Source organism: Sturnira hondurensis, unplaced genomic scaffold (genome assembly GCF_014824575.4).
Source record: "Sturnira hondurensis isolate 20B ecotype Veracruz unplaced genomic scaffold, ASM1482457v3 Scaffold0003681, whole genome shotgun sequence".
Taxonomy (NCBI): domain Eukaryota; kingdom Metazoa; phylum Chordata; class Mammalia; order Chiroptera; family Phyllostomidae; genus Sturnira; species Sturnira hondurensis.
Window position 1 is genome coordinate 5121974 of NW_028076312.1, and position 23895 is coordinate 5145868.

The 23895-nt window shown below is 41.3% G+C and overlaps 1 protein-coding gene across 2 annotated transcripts in view; it reads left to right on the top strand.

Moving 5' to 3' along the window:
- Nucleotides 1–23895, top strand: part of CUL4A (cullin 4A) — a 65930-nt gene that overhangs the window by 3201 nt on the left and 38834 nt on the right. For both annotated transcript variants that reach the window (XM_037042065.1, XM_037042066.1), the window contains exons 3-7: nucleotides 12011–12114; nucleotides 18063–18132; nucleotides 19391–19464; nucleotides 22228–22390; nucleotides 22958–23047. In XM_037042065.1, the coding sequence (XP_036897960.1) occupies nucleotides 12011–12114; nucleotides 18063–18132; nucleotides 19391–19464; nucleotides 22228–22390; nucleotides 22958–23047 (501 nt within the window). The remainder of the gene's footprint in view (nucleotides 1–12010; nucleotides 12115–18062; nucleotides 18133–19390; nucleotides 19465–22227; nucleotides 22391–22957; nucleotides 23048–23895) is intronic.

Consider the following 23895-nt stretch of genomic DNA (forward strand, 5'->3'; position numbering starts at 1 on the left):
TCACATTTTTACAGGGTTTATTTTGTACGAGTTTATTATGTGTTATTCATAGGACTGAGTACAAGTCCTATAGCAGGTATTTGCTTGCAAATAGTATTTTCTCCCAGTCTGCATCTTGCCCTTTTTTTGTACAAGTTGTAACACATCATCTTTACACTGTACTGTGTGTTTACCACTCAGAGGCAAATCTTCTGTCCCCCTTTCCCTTACTACCTCTTCCACAGCTTGTCTTTTGAGTTTCTCAATTACCGTATTTTCAGACTATAAGATGCACTTTTTTTACCACGTTTTTCCCTTCAAAGAATTTTTCCCTATTTTTCTCCTCTACAAACCTGGGTATGTCTGGGGTCCGCACCGTAAGACATACCTAGGTTTCAGAGGAGGGAAATGGAGGGGGGAATTTGAAGGAATAAATGTGTTTTAAAAAAAAGTGCATCTTAATAGTCTGAAAAATACAGTATGTCTTTGCAGAGTTTAAGAAGTTTTAAATTTTTATGAAGTATATGTATGGTTTAGTTTTTTCTGGGTTGTGCTTTTAATATCTGATGAATCTTTGCCTAGTCTCAGATCATAAAGATTTACTCTTGTATTGACTTCTAGACATTTTAGGGTTTTAGGATTTACATTTAGGTCTATACTCTGTTTTGGTGAATTTTGTATATGTTGTGAGGTATAATTCTCAGCTCAGTGTCTTCCCCGTAGATGTGCAGTTGCTCCCGTGCCATGTGTTCAAGAGTCTGTCCTTGAACTCCATCGAACTGCCTCTGCTCCTTTGTCAGAAATCAGTCACGTATGTGTGGGTGTAGTGAGTCTTGAAAACCAGGAGCGTTGGTCCTCCAACTTCATTTTTCTTCAGAGTTGTTTTGGCCATTATAGGTCTTTTGTATTTCCATATGAAGTTTAGAATCTGTTTGTCAATTTCTACCCAAAAAAAGCCTACTAGAATTTTGATTGGAATTATGTCAATTTGTAGGTAAGTGTGGGGAGAATTGTTTCTTGTCTTGACAGTGAGTACAGAGACTGCCTGTCGATCACAAGGAACAGCTCTGTATGTAGGTCTTCGTTTTTCTCAGCGATGTTTTCCAGTTCCAACATACAGGTCTTGTATATCTTTTGTGAAAGTTACCCCTAAGCATTGATATATTTGATGTGTTATAAGTGGTAGGTTGATTTCAGTTTCTGGTTCTCGCTAGTATGTACAGATACAAATGACTTTTATATATTGATCTTGTGTGCTGCTATCTTGCTAACCTCATTTCTAGTAGCTTTGTGTAGGTTCCATCTGATTTTTTTTTACAGTCATCTCTTCTGTAAAAGAACTGTAGAATACAGTTCTACTTGTTCCTAATCTGTCCGCCTTTTATTTCCTTTTCTTGCCTAACTTCACCGTTCAGAACCTCCAGTATGGTTCAAAGAATTGGAAATGGCAGACATCCCTGGCTTGTTCCTGATCTTAGGGGAAAAGTGTTCAGTTTTTCATAACTGAGTATGTTAGCTGTGGGTCTTTCCAAAACTAGCCAATATCAGGTTGAAGAAGTTCCTTTGTATTCCTAGTTTGCCTTGGGTGTTTATCAGAAATAACATGTTGGGTGTTGACAAATCCTGTGACTATTGAGATGATCGTGTAATTTTTATGTTTTAGTTTATTACTCTGTTTTGGTGAATTTTGTATATGTTGTGAGGTATAATTCTCAGCTCAGTGTCTTCCCTGTAGATGTGCAGTTGCTCCCGTGATCGATGATGATCGTATAATTTTTATTTTTTAGTTTATTACATTGATATTTTTTAATGTTAAACCAGTCTTGTGTCCCTGGTCTTATTGGTCATGAGGTATTATCTTTTTCATATATTGTTGGATTCACTTTACTAACGTTTTGTTGATTTTTGCATCTGTGATAACAGGATACTGGTATGTTGTTTTCTTATAATGCCTTTGTCTGGCTTTGGTATCAAAGTAATACTGGCCTCATAAATGAGTTGGAAATAGTTCCTCCCTTTCATTTTCTGGAAGAACTTTATAGAATTTTGATTATTTCATCCTTAAATGTTTGAGAGAATTCCCCAGTGAGGCCATCTTGACCTTTTTTATGGAAAGATTTTTAAACTACAGATTTCTTTAGGAGATAGAGAACTTTTTGTAGAACGTTTTTGGTCATCCATTTCTTCAAGTTCACTTAGTTTCTGCAATGTCTAATCTGCCATTAATACCATCTGTGTAATTTTTATCTCAAGAGTGGTTGTCCTCTGTAGGTGTTCAGCTTGAGTCTGTATCGCATCTTCTCTGCCACTACTTTAAACACATGGAGTACAGTTACAGGAGCTGCTTTGTGCCCCTTGCCTGCCAGTTCTGTGACCTCTGTCACCTCTGCTTGCTTTTCCCATGAAAAGCAAGGTGATTTTTCTCCCCATTAAGGGTTTTAGTTTCCTTCTTTGTGTGCCTGATGATCTTTGATTGGATATCAGACATTGTGGATTTTGACATATGTGGTATTTTGTATCCTATAAATGTTCTTGAGCTTTGTTACATAGTTATTTGGAAACAGTTCAGTCTTTTGAAGTGTTGCTTTTAAGATTTGTTAGGCAAGACTAGAGCATTGTTTTTCAAGGGCTTAATTGCCCTTGTTACCAAGGCAAAACCTTCCTGAATACACCCACAGTGTCCTGTGGTTTTCTAATCTGGCTGGTGGGAAGGTGCTATTTGAGACCCTGTGTGAACACCAGATACTGTTGTCCAAACATTTTTGGTGGTTCTTTCCCTGGCTTTGGTAGTTTTCTCGCACATTTGTCCTGTGTCAGTGCTCTGCTGACTACTCTAGGGGGACATTTGAGGTCTCCTTGCACATCTCCAAGGGTAAAGTTTTGTTTTGGTTTTTTTGCTTAATTTTCACCTAAAGTATAATGTCTACTGGTGTGGAAACTTTCATAGGTTTTTAATTTAATAAAATATTATCTTAGAGCTAGGGCTTATTATTTCTCCTTTCCTGGAGATTTGATTGTCTGATATCTCTTGCCTATCATCTTTCCTAATAGATTGACTTTTCCATGCCTTTTACGCAGTGATATAGTTCATAATAGTCACCATGGATGTTATCATAAATACTGTCTTCCAGATGCCCTGCGCGTTTTTAGGTGGTGTCTGGAGACTCCAAGGGCTGGGGACACTTACCCCAAGGTAGCCTCACACATTCCAGGGAAGATCTCAGGAGGGCCTTGTGGGGATCACTTGATCAGTTTATGGAGGAACATGTGCGCAGGCCGGCTCCTGGTCATTCAGAGAAAAGTACCAGGGGGTCAGAGTCCATTTCTTCGGAGTGAGCTGCTCAGATCTTATGGAAGCAAGTGGGATAGAAATATTGACCTCTTGCTGGTGGTCAACATAAAGTCTTAAGTTTGTACTGAGGTGGTGTGCTATGTACTTTTTCAAAGACTTGTGACAGTTCTCACCAAAGTTTGAATTTTTTTAAAGGCAGTTTTGGGGATGATTTAATGGAGAACTTCTTGCGTTTTGCTGTTGATCAGTTTCCTCATAGCGAGGTCTAGTATCTCCCTGTCAAGATCTCTTCTCTGCCTACCAAGGCATTCTCTACCCCATACAGACACTTTAGAAGGACTGCCTAGAAGGAGAAATCAATTACAATGTGTTAGCAGTAGCTTGCATATTGTTTGTTATTTGCTCTTGTCTGGTAAAAAAAAAAAAAGGAGGTCCCAAGTGTAATGATTAAAAAAGTCTTTTATTTTATTTATTTTTGAATACTCACCCAAGGATGTATTTATTGATTTTAAAGAGACAGGAATGCGGGGGGGAGGGGGGGAACATCCATAAGTTGCCTCCTGTTCGAGCCCTGACTGGGGATCAAACCTGCAACCTTTTGGTGCATGGGACAGTGCTCCAACCAACTACGCCATCTGGCCAAGGCAATGATTAAAAAGTCTTAAATGTGCCGTGGCTGGTGTGGCTCAGTGCATTGAGCAGAGGCCTGCAGACCAAAGCGTTGCCAGTTTGATTACTAGTCAGGGCACATGCCTGGATTGCAGGCTGGGTCTCCGGTGGGGGATGTGTGAGAAGCAACCACACATCAATGTTTCTCTCTGTCTCTTTCTCCCTCCCTTCCCCTCTTGTCTAAAAATAAAATATTTCTTTAAAAGCCTTAAATACATACAACACCCATAGTCATTTTCCTCCTATAATGGAAGGAGGAGAATACTTTGAACATATATACCTTGTCTGTCTGTTTTGAAAGACTTGATCTTAAATTTATAATCAACACTTTTGTGTTTTTTGTCTGTGTACTTTAGTCCTACTTGTCAGCTTAATGAGACAACAGAAAACTAAAGATTACATTTTTAAGAAGAGTTTCAGAGGAATGCTGAGTGTTGATTTCAAACTAGTTTTGATGAACAAAAATCTATCGTAGAGGACTGGCATTTCGGAGAAAAGCCATTCTATTTGTCTTGAGTCACAGTGATGTTTCTGTGAAATCCTTCTACCTGGTGGTGATTTAGTGAAGGAGAATGAAGTAGAGTTAGGTATTGAATTTATTTAAGAAGATTGCTAAAACTGATTAGAAAAAGGTGAAAAGGCCCAGAAAATGCTTGACAATAGATACTTTATTTGATGGACAATTTGAGAAAGTAATAGGTTGAGAATGAATCTAATACATAAGTTACTCAAAAATAAAGAGGAAAATACTCCAACTCAAAAATGTCGGGCCTAGTAGAAAGGATTTTATAATTCAACAACTCTCACTGCTCTATAAAATTCTTCATTTGTATTAGGTACTTCACTGTTAACATTTAGAACTGAGAATCTGTTGTGCACTCAGTATTGGTAAATACAGCCAGTGGACTCACTGGTTTTCTGCAGAGCTCTCGTCATAGGAAATGTCCCTCTTACAGTTTATCCTCTAGCTCAGATTTGAGTCTTCATTTAGTTTCTACGTTGTTTACTCATTTCTTCACAGTAGGAACCTGATGGAGTTCAGAGCCCTTTAACACCTTCTTGTGAAGTCAGCTGGTCACTATTTAAACAAGCCTGCTTTTGAGTTGGTTCTGTCCTCTCATCCTCTCAACTGTTTTTGCTTCACCCGAACCACTGCTGTGGAGAGCGATCGTTCAGTTCTCAGCTGCTGGTGCCACTAAGAAGAGCACAGTGCTCGCCCTCTCACTGTGGAGTGGGGGTTGCCTTGTGCCCCAGCCGGTGTGCCTTTCTTGATGGTATCCGACCAGCGGTGTGATTTTCCCGGGGGCAAGTGTGGTTTTTTCATTTTTTCCCTTCCTCTACATAACTAACTCTTAGTACTTGCCTGCATTTTCTCTTGATGATTTCATTTATTTGTTTGTTTGTTTGTTTATAGAGAGAGGGGAAGGGAAGGAGAAAAAGTGGGAGAGAAACATCAATGTGTGGTTGCCTCTCATGTGTCCCCTACTGGGGACCTGGCCTGCGACCCAGGCGTGTGCCCTGGCTGGGAATCAACCCTGGGACCCTTTGCTTCACAGGCCCGCGCTCAGTCCACTGAGCTACACCAGCCAGGGCTCTTGTGATTTCTTACTCTTTGTATGTTTTACTCTTTTTTCTCTGGTCTCAACTTTATAGCCCTGAAAATCTTTGCATAGATCAGTCTTCCAGCATTGGTACATCCTAATTTTATCAATGCTCTGTGGTTTCTTTCACCCCAGAGCTCACTTCAGGTTTTGCTTTGGCATTCCACTGGCAGGGGAGCATTTTGTTTCCGCAGTGATGAGTGCACTTGGTGGGTGGGGTTTGACACTGCCAGTAGGCAAGCGGTTGATGTTGATGGGCCTGTCTCTTGGCTTCAATACGTTTGTCTGTCCAAACACTTTCTGCCTTCTGAAGAACTCGGGTGTGGCAGCCTGACAGGCCTACTGATTACAGAGCAGCCATGGTGAGAAAATTCAGACGAGCACAGTTTTTCCACTTGGCTAAGTTGATACAACAAAAACATCTTGATACTAACACTACAAGTACAACCCAAGTGCTCTCCTTCCCTACTTCCAGTTGTTGGATTAAATTCCTTTTCTCTGCTATAACTCTTAAAAATGTGAACAGCAACAACACCCCCATACGAAGCACACAGTGAAGGTCAGATTCAGTGCTCTCTACACCTAGAGAAAGCATTTCTAAATCTTAAAATATGACTAAATCTTCAAAACTCATTTTTGGAAAGGGAACTCCTGTGTTGTGCTGCCCCTGGAACAGTACAGAGGAGTCGGCCAGGACCCCTGCCAGTGTGGGCGGGGAGCAGGCCGCCCTCTGTCTTCTAGGTAATGCGGTGCCAGTAACATGAGGACGCCAGCGGTGACTCAGCAAAAGACGTGGAGAGACGATGGCACAGCGGCAGACCTGGGGCAGCTCAGGGTTTGGCTAGTTGTTTTAAGAGGTCCTCAAAATCTCATTTTTAAAAACAAAATCATAGTTGCTTCACATTCAGTAGTCAGTTTGTGCCGAATAAGACACAAGAAAGAGTCGGTTGTAAAAGTCAACAGTGACAATGTGTTGCAAGTGGGAAAAGATTGTTTGGAGGACACTGGTTCCTAATTCAGGAACTGGAGCCTTCAGAAAATGGCTCTAGTAAGATGTTCTGTGAAGGACGTGTACTGCTAAGCTTATACTGATTTTTACCAAAGCGAGTACATTTTCTTCACATGTAATACTAAAAACTTACTTTGTAATAATTATGTTTGTGGGATTCTCTAATGATTAACTACTTTAGCAATAGCATTTGTCATGAGGTTGTCCTGGGTTGATTGGTTGGTTTTTTTGGTGTTAAATCCAAACAAGGGAGAAATTAATTAATATATATTGAGGCAGCATATCTCTTAAATCTGTCATCTTTATTTCATAAGTAAAATGTGTTAATGAGGTTTATAAAATTATGAAAGGCTTCCATTAATGCTGATAAGTTAATATACTTGGAAAAAGACTTAGAATATATTTAATTTCATATATAATTATATATAAACATATAATATAACCCAAATTCACAGTATTTATGTAAGATTCAAGGAAGAATGAGTTGTAAGCAGGTCGAGAGTTATGTGTACAGAATTTAAATGCCTTTTCCAAGTTGATACAGCTAGAGGCTAAGATATTCTTGTTCAGATAGTCTTTCCTTTGGCTCTCACAACTTCTTCAAATGTGTGTCTCACCTCTACCCCACTCATACACATTGCAGCGATTAAAGATAGCACAGTTGTTTTCCGTTTTAAAAACTTTTCATTCTGGAACATAAAGGTCTCTTTAATTAAAGTATACTTGACAAACACTGTTATATTAGTTTCAGGTGTACAACACAGTAACTCAACATCTGCTACAGTACAAAGTTGTTATGATATTATTCTGTATTCCCTGTGCTGAACTCTACATCTGTGACATAAGTTTGTACCTCCTGATCCCCTTCAACTTTGCCCATCCCCCACTGCCCAACTCTAGCAACTATCATTTTGTTTTCCCGTATTAATGAATCTGTTTTGTTTCTTCATTTGTTTAGTTTTGTTAGATTCCACATACAAGTGAAATGGTACAATATTTGTCTTTCTCTGACTTATTTCACCTAGCTTCATATCCTCTAAATCTGTCCATGTTTGTTGCAAATGGCAAGATTTCGTTATTTTTCATGGCCGAGTATTATTCCTGTGTGTGCGCGTCTGTGTATCTCACTTCTCTATCCACTCGTCTATCAGTAGACACCTAGGTTGGTTGCGTCCACATCATGGCTGTTGTGAAAAGTGCTGCACTAAACATAGGGGTGCAGTTATCTTTTCAAATTAACGTTTTGTTTTCTTCAGATAAACACCCAAAAGTGGAATTGCTGGGTCCTGCTTTGTCTTTTCTTATAGTCTTTGTTTTAAAGTCTATTTTGTCTGGTGTAAAATAGTTTTCTCGGTTTTGCTATTTCAGGCTTTTGTCCTCGTGTTTCCATTTGTATTACATATCATTTTCCATCCCTTTACCTCCAGTCTGTGTGTGTCTTTAAGTCTGAAGTGAGTCTCATGAAGGCAGCATAAGTAGGGGTCTTGTTTTTTGATCCATTTATCTGCCCTGTGCCTTTTGAATGGAGCACTTAGTCCATTTACATTTAAAGTAATTATTGATACTCTACTATTTAATAGTAATAAGTCCATACTGTTGCCATTTTAGGTGTTTTTACACTAGCTTTTAAGTGGTTGGTCTACTATCTTTACTATATACTTCCCTCTAGTAGTGAGATTATTTTTCTTATTTCTAGTTTTGACCTTTTCTTTTCCGTTTAAAAGATTTTCCTTTAACATTTCTTATAATGCTGGTTTAGTGCTGATGGACTCCTGCAGCTTTTGCTTGTCTGGGAAACTGTCTCCTTCAATTTTGACCTTGCCAGGTAGAGTATTCTCTTTTGTAAGCTTTTCTCTTCCTTGTGTTGGATATATTGTGTCACTCCCTCTGGCCTGCAGAAGTTTCTATTGAAAGACTGGCTTTTAGTCTTGTGGGCAGTACCTTGTATGTAACTAGTTGTTTTTCTTTTGCTGCTTTTGTGATTCTTTATCTTTAACTTATAACATTTTAATCACGATGTGTCTTTTTGTGGGTCTCTTTGGGTTCAGTTTGTTTGGGACTCTGTGCTTGGATGGATTTGGGTTTTTGTTTCCTTTGCCAAGTTAGGCAAGTTTCCAGCCATTATTTCTTCAAATAGGTTTTCTGTCCCTTTCCCTTTTCCATCCATTGCAAACCTTAGTATGCTAACATCATACATTAGTATGCTGATTCCAGGGTCCCTTATGCTATCCTCATTCTTTTTATTCTTTTTAATTTTTTCTTTTTTGATCTTCCCTTTGGGTGGGTGATTTCCACTATCCTGTCTTCCTGACTACTGATCTGTTTTTTAATTTACCCTAGTATATTTTTCATTTCTGTTGTTACATTCTTCAGTTCTGATAGGTTCTTTTTTACAATTTTTATCTCTTTGTTGAAGTTCTCACCAAGTTTATCTACTTATCTGCAGATGAGCACCTTTATGAATATCACCTTGAACTCTTTAGTAGACAGCTTACCTGTTTTATTTAGTTCTTTTTCTAGGGTTTTGTCTTGGTTTTTGGGGGGGGTTGTTTTGGGGTTTTTTGTTTGTTGGTTTGGTTTTTTGGGGAACATAATCTTTTGTCTCCTCATTTTGTCTGTTTCTACGTATTAGGTAGATCAGCTACATCTCCTGGTTTTGAAATAGGGGGGCCTATTTAGAAGGTATCCTATGTGGGGCTCAGTGGTTGAATCCCCCCTTGTCACCATAGCCTGGTGCTCCAGCAGTGTTCCCTGTGTGGACTAATGTGGCCTCCTACTGAGGGTGGGCCACATCTGCCCTGGGCACTAGCAGGCAAGACTGGTCCTCAGCCCAGCCAGCTGTGAGGCCTGGCTGCAACTATTGTAGGAGCCGGGTGTGCAGGGCAAGCCTTCATTGTGACTGGCTGCAAGTGCTGGCCTCAGCTGTTGCAGACACACTTCCATGTGCTGCCGACTGAGGCTTCCCACAGGGTATGACAGGGCAGGAGCCACTTTGGAGGTATGCCATCCTGGGTGGGTCCTTAGGGAAACGCCTGGGTGGGTGAACAGCGTTAGCAAGGTTAATGGAGAATATCAGAGATGGCACCTGCAGTGTTAGACCAGCTAGGTGGAAGGAGAGTAAAGAGCGAGGGGAAAAATGACACTCACCAGCGCCTCTGACCCTGGCAAAAAGTTCCAACAGATCCCTGCAGCACATGCCCTAAAATGTTTCACCTTCATACATGCCCCGTGTGCTTTTCAAACTGCTGCCTCTGCGCTGGGACTCAAGAAGAGCGCAGCCTTGGTTTCCCACAGCCTTTAGGCTCTGCCAGGCGTAGGCCCCACCGGTTTTCAAAGCCAGATGTCATGGGGGCGCCTTTTCCTGGCATAGTTCCCCCAGGCCGGTGCTTGAATCCCTCAGTCTTTAGAGGGGAGCTCTGCAGTTGTGATATCCTTCCCACTTGGAGGTCACTGTGGGTAGGAAGGGTCCTGGCCAGACTAAGTCCTGCCCTTCCTGCCTGACTCAATGTGGCTTTTTCTTTATATCTGTAGTTGTAGAAAAATCTGTTGTGTTAGTCTTCAGGTCATGCTCAGATAGCTGTTCCACATGGGGTGTAGTTGTGGTGTCAGTGGAGGAGGTGAGCTCCAGAGCCTCCTGCTCCACCATCTGGAACCCAGAGTCAGGAGCCTTTCTCTAGAATGCTGACTTAGCTTGTTCATGAAATGTCATTGCTTGCAGTTGGTGCATTGTCTCCAAAACAGTCATGTCTCTGGATCTCTGTCTCTAAAAACAGGTTAGATCTAGGCTAACCAGGCACGAGAATTCATGGAAAAAATTGGGCTCTCGCTGCAAAGTGCTTCTGTAGGAATGTTTACTAGTGGCAGAATGCCATAAGCCAGCTTTAACTAGAGGGTGGTTATCCTAGAGTTTGGTTTTTTTTTTTAATCCCAGAGTTTTTAAGAGATAAAATGGTAGTAGATCTTTGACTAAAATATAAAGATATGACTACAAAATGATAGAATTGAATGCTGAGAAAAGATTTGAAGGATGTAAAAACAAAATGTAGGTAGAAATCCTTTTTTCCTATAGTAAGAAAATGTAGGAGAAAGGTTGGGTTTTTTTGTTATCATATTTAGAAGAAACTTGCTAGAATTTATAATTTTTAAATTATTGTCATTATTTCACATTCTCTTGACCCTTGTAAATATGTATGTGTTTTATGTGGTGGTAATTACTGTATTTATTTAATTTAGTTAATAATATAGCTGTTCTAATATTAAGTATTGTGATTATTAATATTGTATCACTACAGTGACTACCTTTAAAATTTTACATTACCTTCCCCCACCCCTTGGGAATGTATTATCTTTTTAAAGATTTTATTTATAAACTTTTTAAAAGAGGGGTAGGGAGAGAAAAGGAGATGGAGAGAATCAATGTGTAGTTGCCTCTTCCACGGCCCCACTGGAGACCTGGCCCCCAGCCCATGCATGTGCCTTGACTGGGAATTGAACCAGCGACTCTGGTTCACAGGCCAGTGCTCGAGCCATACCAGCCAGGGCAGGAATATATTATTGAATTAAATTCAGTTTCTATTCTATATCCTCCATATTTTTTAAATGCTTCAAAACTAGTCAGAAAAACTACATTTCTGTTAATAGTTTTTCATATTTGGATTGTCTGAGATGCTGGTTTATTGCATGAGACTTGAAATTTTTATTAGAACTGATAAGAATATACAAACACGTCTTTGATGTGGATGAAACTATTTTAAGAAAAACACTTCTGCCTTAAAAACTTGTCTCCTCATTAATATTAGACAAACCTAGATAAATTTTGTGTGTCACCTGCAGAAAAATCAGGAGGAAACAATCCAGCCTGGCCTTGTGTCACCCAGACATTTTGAACTTGTTTTCCTTTTGCTCATTATAGACCAAACAATTTCACTAGTAAAAGTAAAAGTAACTGAAATTCCGGTTGTTTTTCCACCTGCTTGGAAGATGGTCCCATACATTCCTGTGGCCCCCACCTCAGACTAATGAATTAGAACATGTAGAAACAGGGCCGTGGGAATCAAACTTGTTTTAAAGTCCCCAGGTAACTGATGTGCAGCAAGGTTTAGAGACTATTACAGTAGAGAAAAAATGGAGTTTTGTAAGATGCTCGAATACAGTACAGGCACACCAGCTGGGATCCGGTACTAGGGATCACAGGGCTGTCATAGATGTGCTGTTGAATCTGTGTTTGATGTTGCCTGTTGTGAAGTACCATTTTTACCAAGCCAGTGTTCTAACAGTAATGCTCCTTTGTAGATACATAAGTATGGGAGGCTGCTTCACACAAATGATTATAACTACATACAATTATGTAAGTGTTCTGTTACGATTATAGCTACATGCACCAGTAGGTTTTTTTAAAGGTCTAATTTGTTGTTCATTGTGAATAATTCATTCATTTATTTTTGTTTGTTTTGTTTTTAGGCTGTTGAAAATCTCTGTTCTCATAAAGTTTCGCCAACGCTTTACAAGCAGCTCCGCCAGGTCTGTGAAGATCATGTCCAAGCACAAATTCTTCAGTTCAGAGAATATCCTTTTGTTGGCTCGTGAAGTTTCTATTCATTACCTAACTATTTTGAAACTGCACAGTAGTAGGATAAAGAACCAATGAGTATCCTTAATGTTAAAACAATTGCTTTTAAAATTCCCTTTTATTTACAGAACAAAAACCTTAAATTTGCTTCACATGGCCCAGTGGCAATATAATAGGTTTTCTTTAAGTAGAATTTATATCACTTTGCTGATCTGATTAAAGTAAAACAGTGTCCTTTCATTGAGTCTGGTTAAGTGTTTAGGAAAAGTTCTGAGAAATGTCTTAAAGTTTGAGTTCTGCTATTCTTTATTCTTATAAAAACCTACCTGTATTAGTTTTCTGTGATCTGTAACAAATTACCACAAATTTGGTTTGTGAACCAAAACCCATTTGTCAGCCCGTAGTTGTATAGGTCAAGAGTAGTGGCTCGGCTCAGTGGGTTCTCTGCTCAGGGCCTCACAAGCTGAAATCAAGGTGGCCGTGGACTCATTCAGGTGTTGGCAGGGTTCACACCCTCAGTTATAGAACTGAGCTTTCTCTCAGTGCCCTGAGGCTACCCTTGGTTTCTTTCCATGAGGTTCCTTCTCTGACAACGTGGTCATTTTCTTCTTCTGAGTCCACAGGAAAATCTGCCTCTCTGATCTGCTAAGACAGCCTTATATGATGTAACCCATTGTATTCACAGCCCCACTCACAATCAACAGGAAAAAGTTACAGGCAGGGGCATCTTAGAATTTTGCTACTCATTTTGCAATCTGCAACCAGACGACTGCTAGGGAAACTGAGCTTCTTAACACCTGTAGACAGTCCTTTACAATTTGGCCTCCATCTAGTTCCCCAGGCCCCTCCCATTACTATCAACACCCACATGTCATAGAAAGTGGGTTTGTGATTGAAGACATCTGCTTGTGGCTATACTTTTCTGAGCCTCTGTTTCTTCATTTGTAAAGTTAGTTATTTGGAGTGTGGAAGTTTGGAAGTTTTCTTCTAGCTGAAGAAATTCTTTCTGTCCCATTCAGAAACCGAAGCATTTAGAGCTCACTGTAATCTCCGTTGGCAGATCGCTTGCCTGACATTGAGGCTCTTAATTATAAATGACAATGAAATCCCGCTCCAAAATGAGCTGTCATAGTTTAGAATAATATTTGTAGTTCTCCCCATAAATGGGTCATTGAGGTCAAGTCTGGTTCTCTTGTGTTGACATCTGTAAATATACCTCCACAGTATTATCTGGCAAAGCTTCGTCCTAATGATGACCTTTTGGAACCTGGCCATTGTGTACCATATCTCAGAGGCATCCTCTGAAGACACGCTCAGTGCCTCAGGAATCCTGGGGGGTAGGTGATCCTGGGTAGGTAATCCCAGGAACCCATGTTCAGGATGTTGGAATCTGAAAAGTAGCCTGACTCTCAAGCTGGCCTGGAGTCATCAGCAGATTCCCAAGCCTTCTGTCCAAGACGGGAACTGGTAGGAGTGAGCTGGTGTGATAATCTAGTCCCAGGTTACTTGAAGACTACGTTTTGATTATCTGATAAAATTATCCTTCTGCCGGTTAATCCTGTCCTGTGGGTTACATGAATGTGTTCATTAACTCATTCAACAAGTACTTACTTCCTGTCTGCTCTACTAGAAAATAGAAAAATGATTACCATACCTGATTTCTACCCTCCAAGAAGTAACAACGCTGTGATAGGTGCAAGGGAATTACCGTATTCCCTAGATGCTGTGACAAAGCCATGATTTTAAAAAGTACTCTTTATTTCATAAAAGAAGAAAGGGGGAAAAAAGACACTACCAGATGAAATGTGTGCTTTAGTAGTGTGAAGCATCCGGAGTTCAGAGGGTTAAATTGTAATAAAGGACAGGAACTGCAATACATGAAGCATTTGGGACAAATCTTTCCAAAGGAAGTAACACTTGAATTGCATCTCAAAGGATGAGTAGGTTATAGCCAGCTACAAAGTAAAGAGACATCAGAAAGCAGAGCATGGAAGGTTTTTCACCTGGAGCATTGAGGTTGGACTGTATCTGGGGAGAGTTGATGAAATTTGAGGGTGTAATAACACTAAGTTGCAACTTAATTTGAGTCTTTATCTACATCTTAAGTCTTTGGACTTAAATCTGTGTGTGTCTGAGAGTCCTTACAGCTTATTAAAGCAAGAACCCGGTGTATTTAGACTGTATTTTGGGAAAGTCATTTTAACAGAATGATGAGATAGATTAGCAAATAAGGTAGAGAAAGTACATATTTATTAGGTATTTACCATGTGCTAGGTCCTGGAAAAAGTAAACATGAATGAAATGGGATTCTGGCCCTTTAGAGCTTAAACTCCATTGAGATTGACAGAAACATAAAGATACACATTTATGAAACAGTGTGGTAAGAGTTAACAGCTCCTGGGGTGTAAAGAAGGAATAGCCAGCCTGCCTAAGCGAGAGTTTGGCCGTGCAGAGGTCGAGTGGTGCACTAGGGGTAGAGGCAGGTGATGAGTGGCACAGTCCTGCCATCAGAACTCATCCTTGCTGAGAGGGGTGTGTGACCTGTCCTGGTCTTACAAGTGGCCAAGTGTTAGTGCTACTGCAGATGCCCAGATTCTCACTGGGCTAGGAATACTCTAAGTTAAATAACTCTTAAGATTCAGGGACCGCAACCTACTGTGTGTTAGTTGCATGCTGCTATTGAAGTCAACATAAGAATTCAGGGGAACTTCAGGGAATCCTTCAAAAGGTAAACGTCAGATATACAGGACTCCTGTGGCATTGCATCATGTACTGTTATTTTCTTAGGTTACCATATCCATTCCTCTGTTCATATGTTTGACAAATTCTGCACTTACCTGCCCCTTTCAAAATAAGTTAATTTCTCTTGGTGTGGTATGCCCTTCCCCCAAAGGAGAATCTAAACCTGTAAATAACTATGTACAGAAGTCACGTTTTCCTTTCCCTGATTCAGCTTTATAGCTATGCAGCGTTGTTTAGTCAGAGAAATGCTAATTAGCATGAGGCATCAGTGATTGATCACACACAAAAATTATAGTTCTTAAAAACAGAAGGGTGCATAAAGAAACAAAATCTTTGCTATTAGGGAAATCATGAAGCTGCACCATTTAAGCATGTCTTTTATAACCTGCTGATGACAGCAGGCTTTGGGCTTCTTTATAAAGACTGCTTGTACGCACCTGACTGGTGTGCAGTTAGCACGCACGGAGCACTTGGCAGTAGGCTAAGCGTTGAACATTTGCACGGGATTCCAAGTTACAAGTACTCTCTCTAGCCAGAAGGCCCAAGACCACATAGCAGGAGAGTTGCCGTGAGTTAGTGCTGGGGCTCAGAGGTGAACGTTACATAGTTCCTGCTGCCGTGTGCTCTGTAGACTGAGGGAGGCAGTAATTAAGTATTGTAAAGTGTGAACTTTTTAAATACGATTTTATTTATTTTTAGACAGAGGAAAAGGGAGGGAGAGGAGAGGGAGAGAAACATCAATGTATGGTTGTCTCTCATGCACCCCTCACTGGGGATCTGGTCTGCAACCCAGGCATGTGCCCCGACTGGGTATCAAACCGGCAGCCCTTTGATTTGCAAGCCGGCACTCAGTGCACTGAGCTACACCAGCCAGGGCTAAACTTTGATAATTATGAATGAGAATTGCTCAGCAATTATAAGAAGGGGACCTAATTTAGATGAGGGGTGTCAGGTGGTAAGTAATCGCTACTAGTGTGTGATTCAGAATCGTTGCTATCTCCTCCACTGCCGCGAGGCAAGCTCAGTGTCACTCTCTTTGCTGGGAGTAGAAAAGCAGGGTAACCTGGTTTAGGAAATGTTGGCAGAACGGGATCTGTTTTCTACTCCAGTGTAAGTACTGTTTTGTTTTTCTTTTGTTTAAATCACTGTAATCACACATACGTGTAGTTTTTTCCATGGTGTATTATGAGCATTTTTGCCACTGGATTTTTCTGTTATTTGAAGACTTGCCTACCTCACCATAGTAGACTATGTAAGTTCTTTAACTAGGATCGGCTCTTCTCCGAAAAGATAAGAAGGATGGTTGTCGGAGAACCTACCTGAAGAATAAACTGTTGACAAGCTGTCTATGTGTCTATGCCTATGCCAAGCATGCCTATGTGTCTTACATCCTGAGAGTACTCGTATGCGGCTTTGTGGCTACTGTTGCAGCTTTGGGTATGGAATTGGTTTTAGTATTTAGAAGGCTGGAGCTCAGTAGATGCCTCACTATGTGATACTAGTCTACCATTTCACACTCCCCTCCCCCCCCCCGCCAGGAAATGGCTAACAGTTATTAAAGATGTATATTGGTTTTACCTAGCTCTTTAAAGAAAAGTATCTTTTGTTTACTGAACCCTTCACATTGGAGTTATCTATCCTAATGAAACAAAACCCTGTCCTGGGTAGAGCTCTGCCTTGCTTAGTTGCAGCACCTGAGCCAGCCAGTGGTGTCAGTTTGGCTGGTGTGAGTTTAACCCTGTGCAGCCTCGCAGTCTGCAGCTGCTTGTGGAGACCAGCCAGGGCGTCTACCCCAGGCAAGTGCCTTGTGTTCAGCACCGACTGGGTGCCAGAGCTGCTGGGTTGCTGCCACGGTGGCACCTGTGTGAATGTGCTTGTGACTGATTCTTTGTTTTTTCAGACTGTCCATGTAAGGTTCTAGTGCAGTGGGCTATTATAATTTGAGCAATTGTAACAGAGTTCTTCCAGAATAATTTGTTAACCATTGAACTATTAGGTCTTCCCCGTGACCGATTATCTATTTTTAATGTATTGGCAAAGCCTTGAGAAAATAAAATGTTTGGCTAGGGCCCCTTTGGTTGTGGTCAACTACCCTTACTGGTATGACAAGGATACAGATGTACCCGTCAGTCCATCTCTGCTGTCCTGATTTTCTGTCCCCTTTCTAAAGGCCTGGCTGCCGTCCTGCCCTCTGCTGGCTCCCCCTTCCCTCTGTCAGACCTTTCAGCAACTGAAGGCTCCCAACGACTGTCTGATTTACAAGTCACACCCTGGGTAGTGTGTTTTTTCTCCTCACTACGTGCTAAAAGTTCTATATAACCTCAACATCAGCTCTGAGTCTGCTAAACACGGAGAGACTGAGGTCCAGGAGAGTTCATCATTTGTCCAGTGTCATAGAGCTTAGAAGTGGTGGAGCAGAACTGAAGCCTAGGACACCTGTCCTTTCACTTCAACAAGCTGTTTTGTGCATCTGTACAAATGTTAAATGAGCACAGGCACGAAAACTGCTGTGTAAACCATCAAGCAGTGTTAGGCATTTGTGACTGTTTGACTGCAAAAGCCTGCCAGGCACTTATGGCACTTACCCGTGGTTTGCTCTAGGAGCCTGCATTCAGGGTCTTTTTCCCCTATAAACAACATTTCAGGTGTTTCTTTTAAAACATATTCCAAGAGTCAAGCCGAGAGTGTTCTTCATTTAGTGCATGAATGAGACTTCTTGTCTTCATGGAGACAAGAAGTTAAAGTTAAACCTCAGCCATTTTTCAATGGCTGCCAGTCCCTTCATGCTGTTAATAATCAACCTGCTTCCTCGTCCCTGGGATAGCGTCTCGAGGAGCTCGGGTACAGGATTGAGTCGGGATTTGCCCTCTGTGGGACAGGGCCTTTGGTTCAGTCCCCCAGGTCTGAGAAACCTATGACCTGGCTGTTAGTTTCAGCTGGCAGGGTTCTGAAAGTTATCTGGCAATAAAGTGCTACCAGAAGGGAGGGAAACCGGAAAGGGGGCAATCAGAAATGAAAAATGGGAGTGCAGGTGGGGGTAATTACAGATAGGTTACGAGATGCGGAAATAAGAGAAACTACATTTATGGTGTTTGAACTTCTGGTTTTGTAGTATTCCGTGGTAAAGAGAGCTGAAATTAAGAGGTTAAAATTGCAATCAATTGCCCAGTGTTTCTAAAGTTTTCCTTAGCAGGTCTGCACAGACTCACTAGATAGTGTTTTGTTTTTAAAGAAGATTAACAAATGCTGGCAAGATCATTGCAGACAAATGGTAAGCATATTGACTTTTTTTTAATATCAATTTTACATATGGTACACTCTCCCCAGATCTTCATTAGTACTGCTTTTTTATGTCTGATCTCACTTCCTGTTGGGTGTTACTCAGCCCCTCGTTTAGGTTAGAAAGAAATTTGAGTAGCTAGGAGTACGTGCCCTCTTTTAATTCAGCCACCTTTTTCTTTTTTATCAAAGCATGGCCTCATCCATCTCCCCTCACCCACCTGAGGTAGGTGTGGGCCAGATTGTGAGCTCAGATAGGGAGGTTCTATTCGGGGGATTCTCTTTGGGATCAAATGTCCAACATATTTGGACACCAGAGTAGAGAAAATCGGGGAAGGTGAGCAGTGCTCTTTCAGAATGGTTCTGGCTGCAAACTTGGCCTTCAAACTGACCTGACAGATGATAGAAGGCTCACAGTACTCATAATCCCTCAGTGGGTCTCTTAAGTTTTTCCTTTATCCCAGCTTATGACTGATAATCAATCCTAAATGCCAGAACTTTACTATAACTAGATGACCAATGTATTAGGCTTTTGTAAATGTATAGATTCTATTTGATTTTATGTGTTACGAGTTTTTAGAGTGGCCTGGCTGTTCATTGTGTAAGTGAGAAAATAGTATCAATAGCTTTCCTAAGTAGGTTGAATTCTTTTGTTTCCTACGTGAGTAAGTAGGGGACAGTGAATGTGTCTCTGTTCTGGGCCAGGCACCTGGTAGATGGTAGAAACGGATAAATGTCTGTTGGGGAGGTTTTGCTTACAAGTGTAAGCAAACCTCTACAACAGAGTCTGTTGAGTTCCCTGATAGGAGAATTACAGGGTTACAGTGTGCATGTTAGCATGGCAAAGCAGCTGATTAACCTGTGTCCTCACTCTGCTTGCAAAGCAGAGTCCAAGTAGAGCCTCATTCTAATGTAAAAAGAAGTGTTTAAAAAGCTTCCAGCATCTCCCCAGTCTAATGAGATTTATCACATCAGTCAGGAAATAACCAAACTTCAAAGGTATCTTTCAGGCTAAGTGTTTTAAAATCCCTACAGTCAGATTTCTGGATAAAAGAGATGAAAAACAAAAATTAAGGGGGAACAATTAAGTTTGGGGGGATATAAATCCTGAGGGTCTTGGAGGGAAACACCTTTCATCAAGAAACAGTGATTGTTAGATTTGAGACACCTAGCACAGTTACAGTTCAAATGGCCTTATCTTGAATAGCTTGTTAATGAGATACGTAAGTAGATTCTTTTCTAATTTCCAGATCATGATCAGAAGTATTTTCCTATTTTTGGATCGTACTTATGTACTTCAGAATTCCATGCTTCCTTCTATCTGGTGAGTGCCCTAGTCAGCAGAACTGCCTCTGCTGCTGTAACTAAAATCGCATGTTGGATTGTGTCTTCTGGTTTAATTGGATGGCATATGTGGTCGTTTGTCTGTGGTCCTTTATGTCAGCCAAAATCACTAGTGCACACATCTGGGCCCAGGTGAATCGTAGCGTTGGAGCATCTCCATTACCAGTGAAGGTGACAGGGTGGAGCTGGGGCAGGCCAGCTTAGGGGAAGCAAGTTCTAGCTTGTTCTCCAGTTTGCAGTGAGTGTTCCAGCGGAGGCAGCAGGCAAGCACAGAAGTAGTGTGTGAAGCCACATTTCTGTAATTGAGCACTGGACTTCAAGATCACCTGGAGTGAGTTGGTGATAGCAAAGTGCTCACCTCTGCTCTGAGAGAAAGGTCGGGGGACTCCGCTTCTGTTCAGAAGTGATGTTGTATGCTCTCATTACCTTTAAACATGAATTCTTTAAAAAGTTGTTTTCCAACTTACTCACCAACTTTTCACCCTAACGGTAAGCAGCATAATTTCTCCTTTTACCACGTGGGTGCTGCCCTCGCCTTAGACATCAGTGATCTCCTGGTTACCAGACCCGATAGTCACTTTTATATATATCTAAACTAACGCCTTTGCAGCTTTGGACACCGTCTTTATTGAAATTCTCCCCTTCCTTAATGATACTTTCTCCCTTTGTTCCACATACCTCTCTGATCTCCTCTGACTCCTACACATTTCACGCTAGACGCTCATGCACGGCCTCTATAAGGCAGGCACCGCGCAGAAAAGATAGCTTCTATTCAGAGAAATGATGAGGTTGGTAACACTGGTAACATGGCTTCTACTCTGGGCAAAGCCCTTTTCTAAGGGCCTCAACACCTACTAATTTACTTAATCCTTAGAACAACTCTGTAAGGGGTGACTTATTGTCTCTGTTTTATAGATGGGGAAACTAAGGCAGAAAGTTCAAAAAGTTCCTATAGCTGGGTTGTCAGGGTACCTAGCCTGATCTCTTAATTTATAAATGTTATTTATAACATAACCATGATGTAAACTATAAACATTGCTTAGAACATAAACGGTACCACACTCGGTCCATTGCAACTGGCAGAAAAACTGAGCATGATAGTGTAGTACAAGAATCGTGGTGAAGGTGTGTGAGAAACACAGGGAAGGACGAGGAAGGAGGAGCATGTGTTGGCCCAGTAGCTAAGAGAGGAAGAGGCAGGACAGAAAGTAAGTCTACATTGGAAACTAGACGGCAGCATACCCAGAATGTGTCCTGTGTGGGAGAACTGGAGAGATGAAGCTGATGAAATACCCTGATGGCTGTCGGTGGGCTGCTTCTGAAGCCTTAAATTGAGATTTAGATTTTAGGAAGAAGATTCTAGCAGACAGAACTTCCTATGCAATGGGTACCTGCCTGGGCCAATATGAACTGTTTTACAGATGTGAAATAATATGTGTAATTTAGTGTTACTGAAGAACAGGCACACAGAGGTTAAGTTCCTTGGCTCGGAGTCACAGCAAACGTGTGAATGGGGGGCCAGAATTCAAGCTCAGGTGACTGGCTTGAACTCAGACGCTGCCCACTGGACTTTACTGATCCTTCTTTGAAATTTAGGGAAGACTGTGATGGACAGCTTTTCCGGGGAACAGGAAAGGGCCATTGTGATTGTGGGGCACGATGCAAGAGGAGAAGGTTCCCAACACAGACAGGGCTCCCCAGAACCAGTGCTCACCAGCGTGCGCAGTGCTTGCCGCTACTGCCACTCACCATTAATACTGCTTACCATTAGTGCTCCCGTTGCCGCTGCCACCGCCACTGCTCACCACTCACCACCAATGCTGTCCCTGGGCTGCCCATTCAGAAGATCTGGCTCAGCCCAGGGATCTGAATTTTGGTCCCCTCAGTGTTTGGCACCCAGGGAATCTACAGAAGTGTTTTGCACACAGTCTGTTATCGCTGGTTTTCATAGATAGTAGCTGGCAGCTTCATTTCCTCCTAAATCCCTCAGGCAGTGAGCTGAGGAAGTAAGAAGAACCCTTAAAATCACTTTTTTTAAAAGATTTTATTTGTTTATCTTTAGAGGGAAAGGAAAGGAGAGAGGGAGAGAAATATCAATGTATGGTTACCTCTCATGTGTCCCCTGCTGGGAACTGGCCTGCAATCCAGGCATGCGCCCTGACTAGGAATCGAACCACGATCCTCTGGTGTGCAGGCCCACACTCTATCCACTGAGCTACACCAGCCAGGGCTTAAAATCACATTTTAATGTCAGTTCTCTGATTGAAAGGGCCAGAGAGAGGAGAGAACCAAGTACCAGGGAGGAGCAGCTAGATGACAAGCTCTGTAGAAGGACCAGAGATGCAAAAGGGAAGGACACAGAGGGCTGGTGAGGGCACTGGAGCAGGGTGCCTTCCTAAACCCTTGAGCATCTCTGTTCGTGCCCCCAGAAAGAATGGCGTGAATTGTGGGTTTTGCGAGATTCACATACTTTTCGGTGACATGCTTGACCTAGTGAAGCCTCAGCACTCCTCATGCCACAGTGGCCTACCCGTCCCAGGAAAACATAATGGCCTTGATAAGGAAGGACACACGAGGCACACGAGACTGGCCAGAAATGAAAGTTAAACATTCTTGACACCTGGTTGTAGAGAATTAGCAGAAGAAACAGATTTGGATGATACTCATAATGCAGCTAGAGCTTCACCTAAAATTTCTAAAAGGTGAAACTAAAATATAGTTTGGTTTTTTATTGTTTGTGCAGGGATATGGGATTAGAACTATTTAGAAACCATATTATTAGTGATAAAATGGTTCAGAGTAAAACTATTGATGGAATTCTGCTGTTGATTGAAAAAGAAAGAAATGGTGAAGCTGTTGACCGAAGTTTATTACGAAGTCTGCTGAGTATGCTCTCTGATCTTCAGGTAAATATCTCATTATTCTACATGTACTACCAATAACTTTTAATAGTAAGTATATAAGGAAAAAATTGAGTCCCTGCTTAACTACTTACACCAAAATAAATGAATGTACCAAAGATTTAAGTGCAAAAAAAAGAAATCATAGAAGCATTTGTTGAAAATATGGGAAATTTTTTTTCAACCCCCAGAAAGTGAATGACTCCTAGACTAACACCACACCTCAAGCCACAGAAAGAAAGACCCTTTACCACATGGGCCCAGTGCTCTGTAGAAAAAGGACAAGGGCGTGGTGGTGCTCTCAGAAGAGAGCAGTGAAGTGGGCTGGGCTGCCCCAGTCAGCTGAGTAGAGGTCGGCCAGCCAAGAATAGCTGACCCAAGGTTAGCTAAGCCTCTGGGGTCAGCTACACAGGAGGCAACTGAGCTGGCCTGTGAGGCCTCAGCCAGGGAATGGCAGGTACAGGCAGCTTATTAGTACAGGCCACTGCAAGTGTGCTCCCTTGAAATTTGGGGTACACCAACACTTCAAAAGGTAGTTTTCCTTATTGGTTGATAACTCTGTTCATTTCTTAGGTGTACAAAGATTCATTTGAACTGAAATTTTTGGAAGAGACAAATTGTTTATATGCTGCAGAAGGCCAAAGGTTGATGCAAGAAAGAGAGGTGAGACAATGAAATGTTTGTTTATGAATTGCCTTATTTCGTTTCCATAGATGTGCATCTAAGTGTAATTTCTAAGTGTTTTTTCTTTTTTTGAAATGTATGTCTTCACACATGCAGGCATTTTATTGAAAATCTTTTGAAAGCTACAATGTGGCTGAAATCCTCATTAACGAGCTTTATTCTTACTATAGTAAGAATTTAATTTCTTTTCCTTAGAAACATTTTTTGCCTTCCCTCCAAATAAAAATAAAGGCAGTAAGATAGCTTCTGAAAGAAAGTATGTAAAGGAACTTAAGTTGAAGCAAGAGGTAAATCTTAAGTAGGAAAGATGACTATTTAACACATGAAAAATTGTTACATATGTGACTCATTAAAAAAAAATTTACCCCAGAAGCCATGTGAAATACACAGTGATATAAATCCAGAAAACTTGACAGTCAGTTTTGCAGGTGTTAGAGCACAGTCTTAGAGGAAGCCCCTGGGGACCATCACCCAGGTGGTACTTGATTGATACTGTGCAGGATGAACCCGACCATTGTTTCCTTCATCCTATTGGGTTGGCCAAAAAGTCTGTTTAGTATTTTCCATAAAATAAAGACACATTTTTCACTTTCACCAACAACTTTATCAATTTGGATATTTTGAGTTTGTCGGCTCTCTCCCGTGCGGTATAACGTCAATTGTTCCCAGTTAATGTCTCAGTTTGATTGCTGTCAACATCAGCTGTTCTGGAGCTGTCCATGGAGAATTGCCCAGTGAGAAATCTCCTGCACAAAGCTTTGCGAACCACTTTCAACACAATTGATCAGTCACAGCACTTTTTCCGTATAATGCACAAATTGTTTTTT